At 40.2% G+C, this 16,198-nt stretch overlaps 1 protein-coding gene across 3 annotated transcripts in view; it reads right to left on the reverse strand.

The window, feature by feature from the left end:
* MDFIC (MyoD family inhibitor domain containing) overlaps positions 1-14,748 on the reverse strand; it is a 53,382-nt gene extending 38,634 nt beyond the window's left edge. For 2 of the 3 annotated variants that reach the window (XR_012774308.1, XM_075493683.1), the window contains exons 1-2: positions 14,608-14,747; positions 3,030-3,161 (exon numbers count right to left, since the gene is read on the reverse strand). Coding sequence is in view for 2 of the 3 variants with exons in the window: in XM_075493683.1 (XP_075349798.1) it covers positions 3,030-3,161; positions 14,608-14,698 (223 nt within the window). In the remaining variant the exon portion in view is untranslated. Of the gene's footprint in view, positions 1-3,029; positions 3,162-12,912; positions 12,953-14,607 lie in introns of all 3 variants that reach the window. The other variant, XM_075493696.1, reaches the window with a different exon arrangement.
* Between the last annotated feature and the right edge of the window lie 1,450 nt (positions 14,749-16,198).

Here is a 16,198-nt window from a genome sequence, read left to right on the forward strand (position 1 = left end):
ATTCCTCTACCATGACTCTCAAGCTCTTTTCAAAAACGATTTAATTCCTTGGTTGAAGCTTCCCGTAAGATTACCCATTTACCCGGGATACTATGACTGTTTTCATTTGGGGGGGAGAAAGGATGCTCCAAAGGAGCTGGGGAAAGGGCTAATCTGGGGGAATCTCATCATCTAGAGATTAAAAAGAGGGGGCTTGAGAAAAGGACTGCAAGGGCAGGGCAAGGTGAACTGAAAACATCTCACTGTGGAAAACCAGGGCAGCATTTTAGTTTATTAATGTTGCCTGGTAAACTGAGTTCACAAGTGCAAATGAGAAATCATACATAATGAAGTCATTACAGTCTCTAACACTGGACTTCGTTGTTGGTTTGCCAATAAAACTGACTGATTAATCTAATTCCATATAACAGCAGGATAAAACAGCTGCAAACAAGGAAAACCTTGGAAATTAAATGCTGGAAACATTTATAAAGTGAAAACTAAGGCTAACACAAATGGAGTATGTATCAACTGTGGGGGTGGAGAACAATCTGTGTGGGAAAAAAAGAAACAGAATCATTAGGATAGTGGTGAATGGTTGTTAATACCTGAGAAAATTGAAGTATGCCCTGTCTAAAACAATTTAAAGAAACAGTTTTAAAATAGACCGTAATGATCAAAACACTGTTTATTTCTAACCTCAAGCTTCTTTTAATATGCAATATTCTGCAAACTTTAGTCTAGTGGGGTAATAGATCTGGTTGAATCACAGCTGTTCTGAGCTACAATACTTGTTATTTAAGAGGAAATACCTAAGTAATGTTTGTGATAAACAAGTTTCTCTTTGCTCTACTTGTTCTATTTTTTTCAAACTTTCGTTACTAGGTAGATCAAGTTGTAAAACTTCTGCAAACTGCAAGAAGTACTCATAATTGAGCCAAACACTGTTCCTCAATTTTTTTAAGTAGAACAGACTTCCCTACTCATAGCCACAGACCCAAAAAAAGAAGAAAAAGAAGCTGCTTTAATTTAATCATTTTAGTTTCTTTCATCTAGAAGACTTTAACATTAAAGGTTAAAAAAAAATCATGAATTTGAAACAAAGAGAAGATTGCTTCATAGCAGCTACTCAAGCATGTCTCGTAATAAAGCCACTACTACACAAAACTCAATTATTAAGACTAGGAGTTTTAGAAACTTCCAGCTTTCACCTAAACTTGCTTTTCACAAAGTCAAAGGTAAAACTACTAGTCACTCCAGGATGAGCACAGTTACGCACACTGCAGCAGTACATTATACCTCAGAATTTTATCCTATCTTTGCCCTTTTTCCTGTTACTTTTTAAATTCAGCAACAGATAACCCTCCCATCACAGAGACATGTAACTGCATATAACTGTCAAGTCACTTTACCAGGGACTTGCACAATCTGCTGCAATTTCTACTATATGTTGAAAAATTTACCTTTTCCTCTCCCACTTCCCCAGTGCAGCCACTACAGTATGTCCTTGCATTTAACGGATTAGAGGAAGCACAGCACCACCCTACTGTCCTTGGTCCTTTCCTCCATAGTTCAGGCACACTGCCAACCGCTACCAAATAAATCTGCTTTCCCATGGGTCTAGGAATAAGGAAGCCTCTAGGAGGAGGGAATGAGAAGGAGGCCACTCCAAATGCAGCAGATGCCATCCACACCTTCCCATGTCCTCAACACAAGCACAAAGCAATTGCTCGTCCAGGGACAGTTAGGTCTAAAATAATGATATTTTGGAATGATGGCAACTCTCAAACTGTGAAGGAAAAGTCTTCCTCTTTATAGCCCCCTAGGAATTATTTTTAAATTGTCAGATATTTATCTGACATGCTAAATTCAAGTTTCCTGTAAAGGATCTAGATAACTATTCAATACATTAAGGATATAAGTATTTACTGGGATTCATTATTTAGAAAAAAGTATTAACTAAGGTTTGGAAAGAACTTCAAATGCTAACACAAAGTTCAGGAGAAGTTGATTGTGTAGATAAAATTAAAAAACAAAACAAAACAAAACTAAAAAGAAACAGGTAACTGGAGAAAATCACCAGTTATAGCAACAGCAGGTTCAGAAATATGAATTTACCCCACTGTGTATTGTGTAGTATGTGTGCAGTGTAAAGACAGACTGACCCTGAAGTATGTGGTCAGACAACAATCTCAGAGAGCTGGAGCACCACTCAGCATTTAGTCCATTTGCTTTCTGAATACACCCTATAATTAGAGAACAGTTTCTCATGCTGCCCCTCCCTTGAGTAACTAACGCTCAAGCATGCACAGCATTTTAAAGCAGTATTAGCTCTGGCAGTTGACAAGTATTTTCGCCTCAGGAGGGTGCAACTGTGGATGATCTTTTGGACAGCATATGATCTTCAATTCAAGACAGAAAAATGGGAATAATCTTGCACACCCTTTTATTTTTGAAAGCATCCAAGACATACACTAGGAATGTGGACTTGTAAAAACTAATTTAAAAAAAAAAAAAAAACAAAACACAATTCCATAGCACTTAAGGCCTAAAACCTTGTCTTGCAGCATTCTTCTAGTTTTGAAAGGACTAGCTACTTTAGGATTCAAACCTCTTTATAAACTTACATCTGACCAGTACTCAGTGTATCTGGAAGCAACTGCTCTCAGCATAGTTTACTCTGCCACTTAAATGTATAACCTGAGAAATCAAAGGCGATGACACCTAGCACAGTTGCATACTGCAGCTCATGTGCCTACTAAATATACAGATCCCATTATGAATGAAAAGAGAAGAATATAACGTTAAGGCCTTAAAATGTAGATGCTGCAGAGGTCTATATTATACTGCACCACTCAAATCGCACCTTTCTTTGAACTCGTTGCTTATGCATGCTGACACAAGTCATTCCGGGAAATAAATTCAGTAGACATGCATTATAGTTGCAACACAATTGCATTTGACACACATTTAACTAAGTCAACAGGCAGTATCCCGTTACACTGTGAAAGCAAGCCTAAATGGCAGCAATTTGTTCTGGAAGTACTTACTTCTGATGAGGTCACCATCAGTGCGATTTCCCCAGACGGACTGGTTTTGAATCTCTGGTTGTATACTTTGGTTACTGGAAGGCTGGTTTATGTCTTTATCTCCTGCCGCAGTATTGTCTTGGTCAGTTTTTTCTAAGTCAAAAGAAATTTTAAGATATTAGTTTCTATGGTATTTTTTCTCTATGTGAACAAAACTCATCTTTGAAAATTAAAAACAAGAGAGTATAAAATATAACTTGTCTTAGCATCTCACGTAGTTTCCTTAGAAATAATTCCTAATAAAGTTGATTTTCAATTTGTTTTCTTGTCCAGATGAAAATAAGAAGACCTTTCTTTAGGAAAGTCTTTTAGTCATATTGTGTTTAATCATGCAAAATAATACATAGCAGCTTTTGTAACAAGAAGTTACGGTTGAGTTTGTTTATATTTAGTTATCATGCACAAAATTTTCAGATACAAATTTGAATTGCTTTGTCACACAAAAAAACATTATTTTTTGCCCACGTACATGTGGCTCTGGCATATAAAAGCCACAAAAATTCCACAGAAGTCTGTTCTCTGTTTTTTACAATTGAACGTATAATTAAAGACAAATATTTTTGAAACCTCAAAACTGATTAGTACAGAAATTCAGAAAATTTATTATAACACAATTACCTATTTTTCAGTGAAAGAAATAGCCTTTTAAAAGCCATTCCTGAATAAAAGTCAACGTTTAGTCTATGATGAAAGGAAAAATTATTTCTTCTCTCCAAGTATATACAAGATGCAGGGAAATTTCCATGGTAAGATTATTTGAGGCATTCTTAACCTTATTTCACAAGATAGCAGATCTTGTTGTTTTGATGATTTCGCCAGTTAACACATGCAGACCTGCATTTTCCCAAACCAAGGTGACAGCTTTCATTTGCGCTGTCACTAATGTTTTAATAGTCAAATTCACACACACAAATCTTCCTGTTCTTGATTGCTACAGGTTTTTCCTACTGGCATACAAGGAAACATTTCCAAATCTGGAATTATTTTGTTCATTATTCACAGTGACAGATTATCAGTTTATATCACTTACTCGAGGGATCTGTAAAACACTAAATATTTTCAGTCTCGAGTATTTTTTGAGTATACATACATTTAATATTTACAGTAAATCTAAACAAGCAACTGTTGAAAAGTCTGTTAGCTCTATTTATTTGTTTCAAACAAGAAGGTGTTTATAAACCACTTATCACAATGTAATGATACCATCTCCTCTAGTAAAGCAACAATTCCAGTCCTGAGACACAGAAAAATCACTTATTGCTACTGCAACATACTAAAGGTTAGTTTCTTTATGTAACCAACAGCAGTTTGATTTTAAATCCTAACTTTCTGCCTTTGTTATCCACCCTATTAAACTGAGGCATAGAACATCACTCAAAATAATATATGCCATATTGTATGTATAGTAGCATGTGCCTTCAAGCACTGCTGCTCCCCTTCTATTAATTTCCACCTCTGAAATGTCTGACCCAGCTACCTCCGTGGTACTTCTCTCTCAGCCCTCCCTCCCATCACCATTTCTTCAACAACTTGTCAATATTTCCTCAAGCCCATCCTGAGATGAACTGTTTCATTGGGATTGCCGTAAAGTTACTGAAGTGATTGGGAAGATATCCATTAACTTCAGTCAGTTTTGCATCTTGCCCTGATGACTTAATCTCACCTAGATACTCATCCTGTCCAAAAAAAAAACCCAGATTTTTTTGACCCCTTTGACAGACATTAGATACAAATTATTTCTACCTGATATCTATCAGATACAAATTTGACTGTATTGAAGGAAGATGATTTTGCCTGTGCAGTTAGGTATTAGGTGCAAATTTGTTTCAAAAGTGTTTGAAAAGTGCCCTGAAATAGACTGAATGAAAATAAGTAGTGTCCTGGAGAGAGCTAGCGTAAAAGCACTCCGCTTTCCACATACAGTAAGCTTAAATGAGCTATTATAAGAGATTTTGCTCTTAAATTACTTTACTGCAGTAACAACACCAAGATTACAACAATATCTACCCAGCAGTGGTAGTACAAAACCACAGAGTTACTGTATACAATTTTCTTGTATAGGATACGACTTTGCAGAGCCCTACTATTTCATGTAGTAAACAATAAACGACTCTAAGGAAACATTAATGTTAATATTATGGAGCCCTCAGTGTTCTAGGTTACATTTTTATCTAAGAAATCCAAAGGAGTGCAGAATACAATCAGTCATCATTATTCAGAGGGATTTAGTTTTCATTCCTCTGCTTGCTTTCGGTTCAGTATCTTTTTCTCTTTTTTTTTTTTTTTAAACTATGTAGGTTGTAAGTGTATTTTTCATGTTTACTTTTATTATTCTAGCTGGATATGGTAAGCGGCCAGTCAAAACCATCTAAACGATATTAACAGTTAACAAGAAAGAAGTAAGACGCCCTACTAAAAAGTAAAAAAAAACCCCAATGTTGCAACTGAACACCAAACAATTTTGATAGGAAGTTTACAACAATTAACATTGAGTATCTGTTCTTTGATCTATTGAATTCACATGAAGATTTCCCCAGGAATGTGCATAACAGAAACCTACACCATTAAACATGTATTTGTATCTTACTTTGCACTCCAGGATTACCCACGGGAGCAGCTGATCTCCTGGCAGATGCTGCTCTGTGGGTGTGCTGGGCTGAGCCTGGGCAGCAGCTAAGGACCACACAGCCGCTCCTTCCCTCCCCGGCCCCCAGCGGGACCAGGGGAGAGAACAGAAAGATCACAAGTGAGGAAACTCGTGGGTCGAGATATAGTTTAATAAGTGAAGGAAAGAGGAAGAAAAAACAAAACAAAAGTGATGCAAAGGCAATCACTCGCAACCTCCCACAAGCAGACCGATGCCCAAGCCAGTCTCTAAGCAATGGGGACCTCCCCCAAAACCTCCCCCCCTCAGTCTTTATTGCTGAGCGAGGCATTATATGGCGTGGAATATCCCTCTGGTCAACCTGAGCCAGCCGTCCGGGTTGTGTCCCCTCCCAACCCCCGGCCCACCCCCAGCCCACTCGCTGGTGGGGCAGAGTGGGAAAAGAGAAGACCCTGACGCTGTGCAAGTGCTGCTCACCAACAGCCAAACCACTGGTGTGCTACCAGCCTTGTTTTAGCCACAAATCCCAAACGCAGCACCACAGGGGCTGCCATGAAGAAAATTAACTCCATCCCAGCCAGACTTAGTATGGGGCTTTAGAAAAACTACACTTTAAGCTATGTTTATTTCAGATTTCTTCATACATCTCTTCTGATGCGTCAGAACACTGGAAATAGACAAACATTGGTGCTCTGCTTGTTTTTTCTTGAATGTGCACCAGGTCTCAGTCTTAGCGCAAAGGAATTTCTTGATTGTTCCCTTATAATAAACAGCTGATGATAGGATCATAACATTTTTTTTTCTATTCTAGAGGTGCAACTACAACATACCAACTACAACCAATCACACATGAAGACAGCCTCAAGAACACTCGAGTGTTTTGTTGATGCCGATATTTTTCTGTTAGGTGCATAAGAATAGTGATAAGAGTACTTTATGAAAGATAAGGCATTTATAAATCCAGTAAGAATCGACGCAAAGACCTTAATCTTCTCTGATGTGCCATGCTTGCGGCAGAGCAGCTTTCATAGAGCCTACAGCTGGCACAAATACTGATGGCTGGATCTGGCCATAGACAGGTATGGCTTTTTTCTACTGCATCTTCAAATAAACTTATAACACTTCTCTGTTTTAATCAAGCTTCACCTTAAGAATTTTTATGTAATACTTCCTTAGTATTTTAGCTTCTGGTTCCTTTAGTACACCCTTCCACTCTCATGTGACTAACCTCCAAAACTGACAGCCAAGAAGAAAAAGAGATACTCTTCCTAGCAGCTCAAATAATGGAAAGAAAAGACTCACTATGTTCTGAATCCAGCAGTGTTGAGGTAGAAATCCAATCTCTCTTCAAAACCACAGTAAGTTACTCTAGGTCATGTCACAAAAGCAACGTAGTCTTCTTACCTGCCACGGTTCAGCCCCCAGACCAGCAACCTGGCTGTGTGGCTGCGTACCTCTCCTGAACTAACAGCAGTCCCTGGGCTAAAGAGCTTCTAGCCAAAAGCCCCGCGGGAGTGACACCCACACAGAGTACCCTGTGATTTATCCTGAAGGTAAGCCTGGGCACAAACTCTACTTGTGTAGAGGTTAATGCAAGTTTAAGGTTTAAATAAGGAAGAGAGACAGCATGCTGGCAAAGTATAGAATTGAGATGGTTAACAGCCCAAATCATACCTGTATTACAGTCAACTGGTAAGCCACTTAGTGAAAAAATTAAAAATTTTAATCACATCTCAAAATTACTGTTTCATGAAATAAGTGAACAAAGTGAACTCCTAATTTTTTGTCATTTGGAATTATTACAGTATATATAAATCACTTTTTATGGTACATACATTCATTTTACCATAATGTTGTTATATTTATTTTTAAAATTACACAGCAATACATGTATTTCATAGAATCAGAATTTGTTTTCACCCTTGAGACTATTTTAACATTGATTGTTAACTCCTGTTTTTGTTTGGAGTATGTGCCTCTGGTTACATACATTTCTTTGCATCATGACAAACACAGTTTACAAGACTCCACCAATAAAATAGTGTCAGCAGTCTGGGTCAGCAACAAGGCTACTATTACAATAGCCCTATCAAAAAGAAAATTTAACAAATAGCCAGAATTGTCAAGAAAGCCTTATGTATAGTTAGGCAAGAAGGGTATACAAGGCAATCTCTCCAGATCCCTTCCAATCCTGTCTTCTATGCCTTTGTAAAGTTGCTGGTATATAGATCAAACTAATTCCTGAAAATTTCTTAGAACATCCCAGTGAAGTATCCCTCTTTTCAGAGCTATATTTATTCTATCTTTCTCTATGATAATGTAGAGCATATTGAGTGGATGTGGAATTAATACACAAAACTGATAGCAAATACAAAAAGACAGGTAATGGACGTACATTTGCAGGACACACCTCAAAGAGCTCAAGTCTTTGATAAACAACCAACTTTTCTTCTCCGAGTGCTTGTCCATTTGTACATTTGCACTTCAGCTGCCCCCGCATGCCCCACTACGTCTCTTGAGTTTACTCCAGAAATGGGTCTCACTGTGTTCAAACATGGCATCATACCTTAATGCGTAAGTAACTATGTAATATTCAATCTCTGAACATGCAAAAAAAATGGAAACAAGTGCCCACATTATGTGGGTTGCACGTCCTCAGAGTGTGATTGGCAGCTGATTTCTATTCATTAGATGACACATAAGCCTACATACTGAGTTAGCCATCTCTTCCAAGCATGTGAACTATAAGAGTGCTTGATTAGCACCATGACAAACTGGACTTGAGAAACAGGTTTAGAGTTTGTCTATTGACACACGGACACTGTGGATGTAAAATGAGTTAAAAATCCTGTCACTGCAACAATAGAAGGCTTTGTTGCTATGACATTCATTTGCTGTTCACCAACAATGTGGTGGACCACACCAAATAACAAGTAAAGCAAAAGCAACTGCTGGGAAAGGCTTCTGGAAACCTGAGTGCATCATTCTCATCAAGAAGAGAGGGACAAGCAGAATGAACTGGCACAGTGGAGTCATTGTGACCTCCAAAAATGCAGAGTCAGGAACAGCCCAACAGTTTTACCGTTTAAGGGCAGAGGAATGATGGAAGCACAGGGCAAAGCTTACTTAGGCACCTAAATTTGAGCCAGCTGCTGGGATGTAAACATGAATCCTCAGAAGGCCTGAGTTATCCCTGAACAAGCAGACACAGATTTAAACATACATGTGCAAAGCTCAAACCATCCCAAATGGAATTTTGTTCTTCAAAGCAAAGAAAAATTACAAAAATGAAAAAAAAAAAAAAAACCCACAAAAGTAGATCTATGAGGAACAAAACAGTTGAAGAATGTTTCCAAAAGGAAAGATAACAAAACGGTTCTCTGTCTCAAGCCTACAGCAGTTGGGAGGGATTAAAGAGCATGTGGCAAACACTGCATTTCTAACGCTTCCTTTGTTCACTAATATCCTCGCTGGCAAGGAACCACCGAGGATGCTATTTCCTACCGAAAATTCCACTGTTCACAACAATAACACAAAGGAACCACGATAATACCAGGTTTCACAATGCAACCATTAACAGTAACACCCACCAGCTACTTCATGAAATGCCTAAAACTTTTAGGCATTTCACATAACAAGTAAGTTCAACTGTGCTATTCGTGTAACAGAATGCCTATTCCAGTTCATTATTTGCCTGAAACGATCTCATTTCATTAATGACTGGTTGTACGATCTAATTAATATTGATAATCCACAAATTATGGAGTTGGAAGCCTCCATTTAGATGTCTGATTGTTTCAAAACTAAAATAACTAATTTCTTTTTATTTCATTTCAGTGGCTTTCACTTAAATGTCTCATTGCAACTTTCAATGGCCTCAAAAATGCCACTGAAAAAATCATCTCTTAAAATTAGAGCAATTCAACTGAACTTCTTGGAAAGCTCTTACACAGAATTTTCCAGGTGCAAGCTATGGAACAACTATGAATGTACTACAAGTTTGACAGCCCTGGACAAATTTCAGTCATGATAAATTAAAAATTAATAGCAACATGCAAAAAGGTACTCTGCACTATTAAAAGCATTAAAAAGTTCAAATACATAAGTGAAAACTTCACCAATAATCACACTAATAGTCATGCGGTCAGTTTTAAGTTTACGTCATTCATCCAACAATGTTTCACATGTGTCCAAATGAGTTTCACGTAAGTGCTAAGCAATACTTAGTGGCTATGGCTGTATTAGCAACAGCATGGGGCAACAAAAGTGGGCCTGTACAGTGAAGAGTTGATTTTAAGGACACATTCCATATTATACATGTTCCAGGGGCTTTCTACTTTGGACTAGCTCTCAGATTTAATCTCAAAGACTGAAGGTTTATTAGTGGCTGGAGTGAATTAGGCACATTCCTGCAGTGCATCTTTCAGATTATTTTGTCCAAAAGGAATCCAGTCCAGGTCACTCCCCAGGACTCCCCAGGATCACTCCACAATGCAAACCAAAGCGGGGGCGAGCAGAAGATTCACTTCAAACCACATTGCTGATCCAAATGAAAACACTAGCATAACACACTCATTGCTGGATGCTACTTATTAGGAAAAAAACAAGTGTTTAAACCAAAGAGAAATCTAAAGAGAAATCTAACTTCTGAGGGCCTGGAATGGAATTTGAGAAGAATTATTCTGGTATAAAATTAGCCTATGAGATGGAACAAAAGTATTTCAAATTTGATGCAAGACCTTTACAGTCAACTCTATGAAATACAAGTCTATCACACCCACGTGGACATGAATCACTTTACTGGAATGGCACGCACGTGAAACTGAAAGCAGAAGTATATTTTCATGACAAACTAGAGTTAGACACTTATGAAAGTTTTACTTATTTCAGTCAGTAACGTTCAATAAATGCCTCAGTACTGACAGACAGAGACGAAACAAATTAACACAGATTCACTCAGCTCTTACCAGATTGTAAGTGGGAACACAAATATAGAGGAAGTATTAGGTAAGTTTGAGCAATCTGAGTGCACTGGTTAACCGTTAAAATAAAAATCCATTACTCATAACACTGAGGCACTGCTGGTAAAGTGCAATAATTATGGTGATAGTAATCGTTGTTGCCTCAAGAATTTCCAAACATTCCCCGCAGTAAGTCTTCTGTCACCCCATCTCATCTAGCCAGCACGTTCCTTTAGTGCTCCTCGTCATGAAAACAGTTAAGCACAGAAAACATGGAGAGGTTTGAATCACATTCTTGAAAAAGAGCACATGCTTTTTGTACTTTTCTGAATGGAAGTATTAGTTGCTGAATATGGCTTCTTCAGACACCAAATCAGAACTGCATCTCCATCCAGCAACAGTGACATGATTTGCACCAGAGAGAATGGTCGCTTATGGAACTTGACCCTTAATATTTCTACTAGACTTCCCCATCCTCCTCCCCCACCCCATTAAAAAAAATAAATTCTAGTGGGTTTCCATCATCTAAAGAGTTATTAGAAAGTTCTTATAGTTGAAGTGCAATTCCCAGTCTCAATTTCATAATACGTTTTTTATTATTATTATTTATCTTATTTCTAAATTGAGAAAGCTAAATATTATTCACTTATTATCCTAGGTTACATGGAGTTACCAACAAGCAAAGGTAAAAGCATTCCAAATACTTTATAGATGACAGTCCTACATTTTCTAAGATGTAGCCTGGATTCTCTAAATATAGTTCCATGTTCATTGAATTTCTCTCTTGTATTCCATGGTTTATTCAAATGCAGAGGATTTAATGAAAAAAGTCTACCCATAGTCCAGGCAATAATCACAACATGACCTGTAACATATGAAACATTTTCCTTAAAGCAGAGAGGCTAATGGTCACTAATTGTCACATTCCTTGCTTAGGGACATTATTTTGGTACCTACCAGTGGCGAAAATACTTGATCACAGCCAAACTGAAGTGGTCTGAGCATAGAGATGACACTATTCACTGACTACATTACACAGCACATAGGCAGAAGTAGTCATAATTTGATTCCAAGGCCTGTGGAGCTACAGGAGAAGAGATGGCACGACCAGGATCTTGAACAAGGGTGCATGAGTAGAGCTACACTTTTGGAAGAATGTGGCAAAAATTAACTAGATGTTTGCAGAAATTAGGTTAAACCTTTCATCCTGTAGTCTGTACCTCAGAGCAGCAGACTCCGTTGGCACAGATAATGGTTTAAAGACTGAAATTGAGTACAGACATTGCCACAAAAGACACTATGATTTCATTTGCTCTCTCTCATAGCACACTAATTGTGGAGAGGCAAAGTCCAATCATCTCACTAATATTTATGCATTAATTCAAAAATGAACTAACAAGGAAGAACAGTGATGGGGGAGATGTTGAGAGAGCATGTTGGTTAAAGTAACACACAAAAATTCTTTTAAGTTGGGAAAGCCAGAGCATACCATATCTGTAGGCCAAACTATGTCTCAACCCACAGTTTTCACCATGTCCACAACTGATGTACATCCCTGAAATCTGCCTAAGCTTTATTACTCTTGTCTGGTTTTTAATTAGGTTATTCGTTGAATATTTAAAATTCAGTTGAAGTTTCTTTTCCTTTCATGGAAAAACACAATTTGGCTTCAGCATCTGAATGTATATGATAGCAACCAAAAGTAACACTTTGAAGATACCTCACAGAACTAGAGAAGAGAAGTTTGTTCTCAGGATATAAGGTATCTATACCAGTTAAACAAATACAGAAAGCATATTAAAGTATGCTGTTACCAATCAAAAATTCTTTCTCAGTAGAATGCACTTAATACTTTATTATACATAAAACATAAGCCATTTTTTTCTGCTTAAGGAATCTTTATTCCTAGGTGGACACAGATTTCAAGTATCTCACTGTAAATATATGGAGTCATCACAGAAATATGATGAGGTGATTCTAAGTAAAGCAGTAATTATCTCAAATTATTGCAGATTTTTCCAAATACCTCTACCCTATTTCCAGAAATAATATGAATTTCAACCTCAGCTTTTAAAATTATCACCAAACTCTAGAGAAGTCAGTGTACTTTTGGATGTCCTGGGAGTAGTACAGAAAGAGCAGGGGGTGTTGAAAGTCCCAGACATATTATCTTAGATCTTCAGTCCTGGAATATCTGGACTACCTTACCCTGTAACCACACACTGCAAAGCTGACAACAGAAAAGCTGGAATATAGACTGGAAATGTTATGAACTCACCTCTTCCTCTTTCCACCCCCATTTCCCCAACAGACTCAGGCTAGAAAAAAGCAACAAATATGCACAGTTATCCTTAAATCTAAGTTCATTAGAATAAAAATTAGGTATTTGAATGCTGAATTCTGTAAAAAAACAGCCTCATCTTTCTGTGAATTATATATATGCTTTAAAATTGAGCATGTGCCTTGAAAGGTGTGGCCAGTGAGCAAACCTGAATCAATATATTACACTTGTTTGTACCTTACTGATCCCTAAGAAAGTAACTCTATAATCCTCCATCTCAACAGCTGTGAGCTGTAATTGTGTCATTCAGATTTTCTGCACATAACTTGTCCGTGGACAGATCAGTATTTGTTTCCTTACTTTTCATAAAAAGAAGAGCATGCACTGAAAATCTTACAAAATGGAATCACATAAGACTTTATTTCATAGTGAAAACTCAATTTCAAGTGGCACTGTAAGAACGAGACCACTTTCCAGGCTAGTTAGTTCACCGACTTACAACTTCAGCAACTTTGATGTATGGCCTACATGCAGAATTTAACCAGTGTGGCCACTTAATCACATGACAGATAGAAACAACACATTGAAAATAAACATGTATCACAGATACTGATGTTTCTGGCAAAAAACATGATTCTAACAGTTCAGTTCTGCATGCCTGATCTTCTGTATCTAATCTTTTTTTATTATTATTTTTTACTGTTTAGAAGTTATGAGTCATTCTCTAGGACAAAAAAAAACCCCAACAATAACTATAAGCCAATTTAATATGTCTCCCTGCCAGAACATTTTTCACTCAGCTACGGATACTTTCTGGTTTCTGAAATGAGTCTTCAACTTTGATTTCACATAGCTATTGATTTTCCAAGTTACAAAAACAAGACTGCATCTTTAATCCACAGTTGCACAACTGTGTTACCAGGCTCTGCTCCAGTTAACCAGTTATGAATAAAGTTACAGTTTTTGAACAAGCTTATTTGTCTGTTCTTCAGAGACTTTTTAAACTCCTGTCAGAATTCTGGAAAACAAAGCTGTAGCTGTAAACGAAAAAGAATAATTAAGTCTCATCTTCACAGACCAGGACTCAGGAGGCAAACATACTTCCCTATTTTAAGGATAACCTGCCAATACACCTTGCCAAACTTCCCTACATGAAGGTGATCAGAATATCAATGTATTTTGAGCAAACGCAAATAAAACATACCTTAAAGAATTTCTCTTTAAGATGAATGTACTTTTAAACAACCTTTTGAACAGCTGATACAAAGCAGGTTAATACTCTCAGAAACCGGTTTTAGCTGCAGCATCACAGAGTAACGTAAGGAAAAAACAGGCAAGTGACCTCCAACCTGAACAACGCTCCTGCTCCTGGATCAGCCTTTCTCAATTTACTGCAAGACCTGGAAGGAGAGCTTTACAGGAAAGAGCTTCTAAACATAAACACGGAGCTGAGAAACAAGAAAGCGATTTTTAAGCACCAGCATCTGCCTCTGACTGCAGCTTTTCAAGTACTGAGCACCGGTGCTGTTAAAACAATAAAGAGGAGAAGTGAAACTGTTACAGAGTTACACCAAAGAGGGGAGGTCGGGAGAAGGGAAAGAGAAGAGGGGTTAAAACCCACAAAACAAATCAGTAAATGTATCATTCAAATAAAAGGCGCAACAATTACAGAGGAACTTTAAAGCAACTTACCTCGAGGGAGGGAGATCAAAGAGCTGTTTTCAGTCGGAGCTTGCTCTGGCCCTTCAGGCCCCGGAGGAAGAGGTTCTCTCACTTGGGACATCTGCCAGCTCTCTCACCGAGTAATGAAGAGCCTGCACCCCCCTCCACCAAAACTAACACGCGACCCTGAAGGAACAAGCAAATGAAAGCGCTCGTTAATGTATTTTATGCAGAAAACTCACGGCTCGGGGGCGAGGGTTTGAGGAGGGACAGCAACGAAGCGGCGGCAACTTTGCGGCGCGGCGGCGGGCGCGCCGCCCGCCCCCCGCGGCGAGCACCCGCGGGGCCGGGGGGCGGCGGCCGCGGGGCGGGGGCGGCCGCGGGCCGGCAGCCGGGCGGCCGCGGGAGGTACCGGGGGGAGGGAGCCGGGGTGGGGGGGAGCCGGGGGGGCCCCGTCCGCCGCGGCGGAGCCGGCCGGCAGCGCGGCGCGCCCTACCTCCGCATTTCCTCCCGCTCCGCCGCGGCGCCCAGCCCTCCTCCGCGCCCCCGCGCCCCGGCCGCGGGAACCTCCGCGCCGCTCCCCGCGCCGCCGCCGCCGGCCGCCGCCTCTCGCGCCGCCCGCCCCGCGCCCGCGGGCCTTCCCCCCGGACAGGGGCGCGCACGCACGGGCACTCGCACCCGCTGTCCCCCCGCCGCCACAGTCACTCCTTCCCCATCATTTCCGGACAATGAAACATCCCACTCCGGCGGGCGGCGGTGGTGCAGCTCCTGCCGCCCGCCAGCGACGGGCCGCGGGCTGGGCTGGGCTGGGCTGGGCTGCGCGGGGCCGGGGCCGGGGCCGGGGCCGGGGCCGGGGCCGGGGCCGGGGCCGGGGGGGGGCGGCGGGGCGCCTCGCTGCCCTCCGCCCCCAGCCGGGCCTCCAGCCACGGAAATTCCCCCAGGAGGCCGAAACCCGTCAAGCAGAAATAGGGAAGAAGGAAAAAAAAAAAAAAAGAAAATCTGAAAGGGAGGCTTTCATGCCTGGACAGGGTTTGCAGCTGTAGCGCTTGGCAGCGGTGCAGGGGCACTTTTAATGGTGCAACCGCTGGCTCAGAAGTTGTCCGCTGCGGTTACCGCTTGCCTTCAACCAGTTGCGCCTCTGAAGCCGGTAGGCAGGCACGTGAAACGCCGTAGGCCTCCACGCCTGTCCTCCCGGTCTTTCCACCCCTGTCAAAGGTCAGTTCTAACAAAACCTAACCCTCGGGTGTACCTTAACTGGTAACATACATACATGTCTATAAAAAGGACTTTCAAGCGGGCACACAAAAATATTCAAAGGAACACGAAGGGCAGAACAAGCATTTTTCAAAAGTTAAACCCTAGAGAGCAAACTACTTCCTCCACTATCACCTGCCAGGCGGTGTTATCTGTGCTTTCTCTATATAGGAAATACATTTCTTTCCCATGGCACAGATTGATTTGATCGTCAGCCTCATGCTCTGTTCTTGCCCACACCATGCAGTACTTCAATTACTGCTCACGCACGTGCTGGTGTCCATAAGCTACATGCTTTACCTTGCTTACACTATCACAGCATATCACCTTTCTCTATCAAAGTGTGTCCATGTTTAAACTGTAATTT

The sequence above is a fragment of the Mycteria americana genome, chromosome 1 (assembly GCF_035582795.1).
Source record: "Mycteria americana isolate JAX WOST 10 ecotype Jacksonville Zoo and Gardens chromosome 1, USCA_MyAme_1.0, whole genome shotgun sequence".
Classification (NCBI taxonomy): domain Eukaryota; kingdom Metazoa; phylum Chordata; class Aves; order Ciconiiformes; family Ciconiidae; genus Mycteria; species Mycteria americana.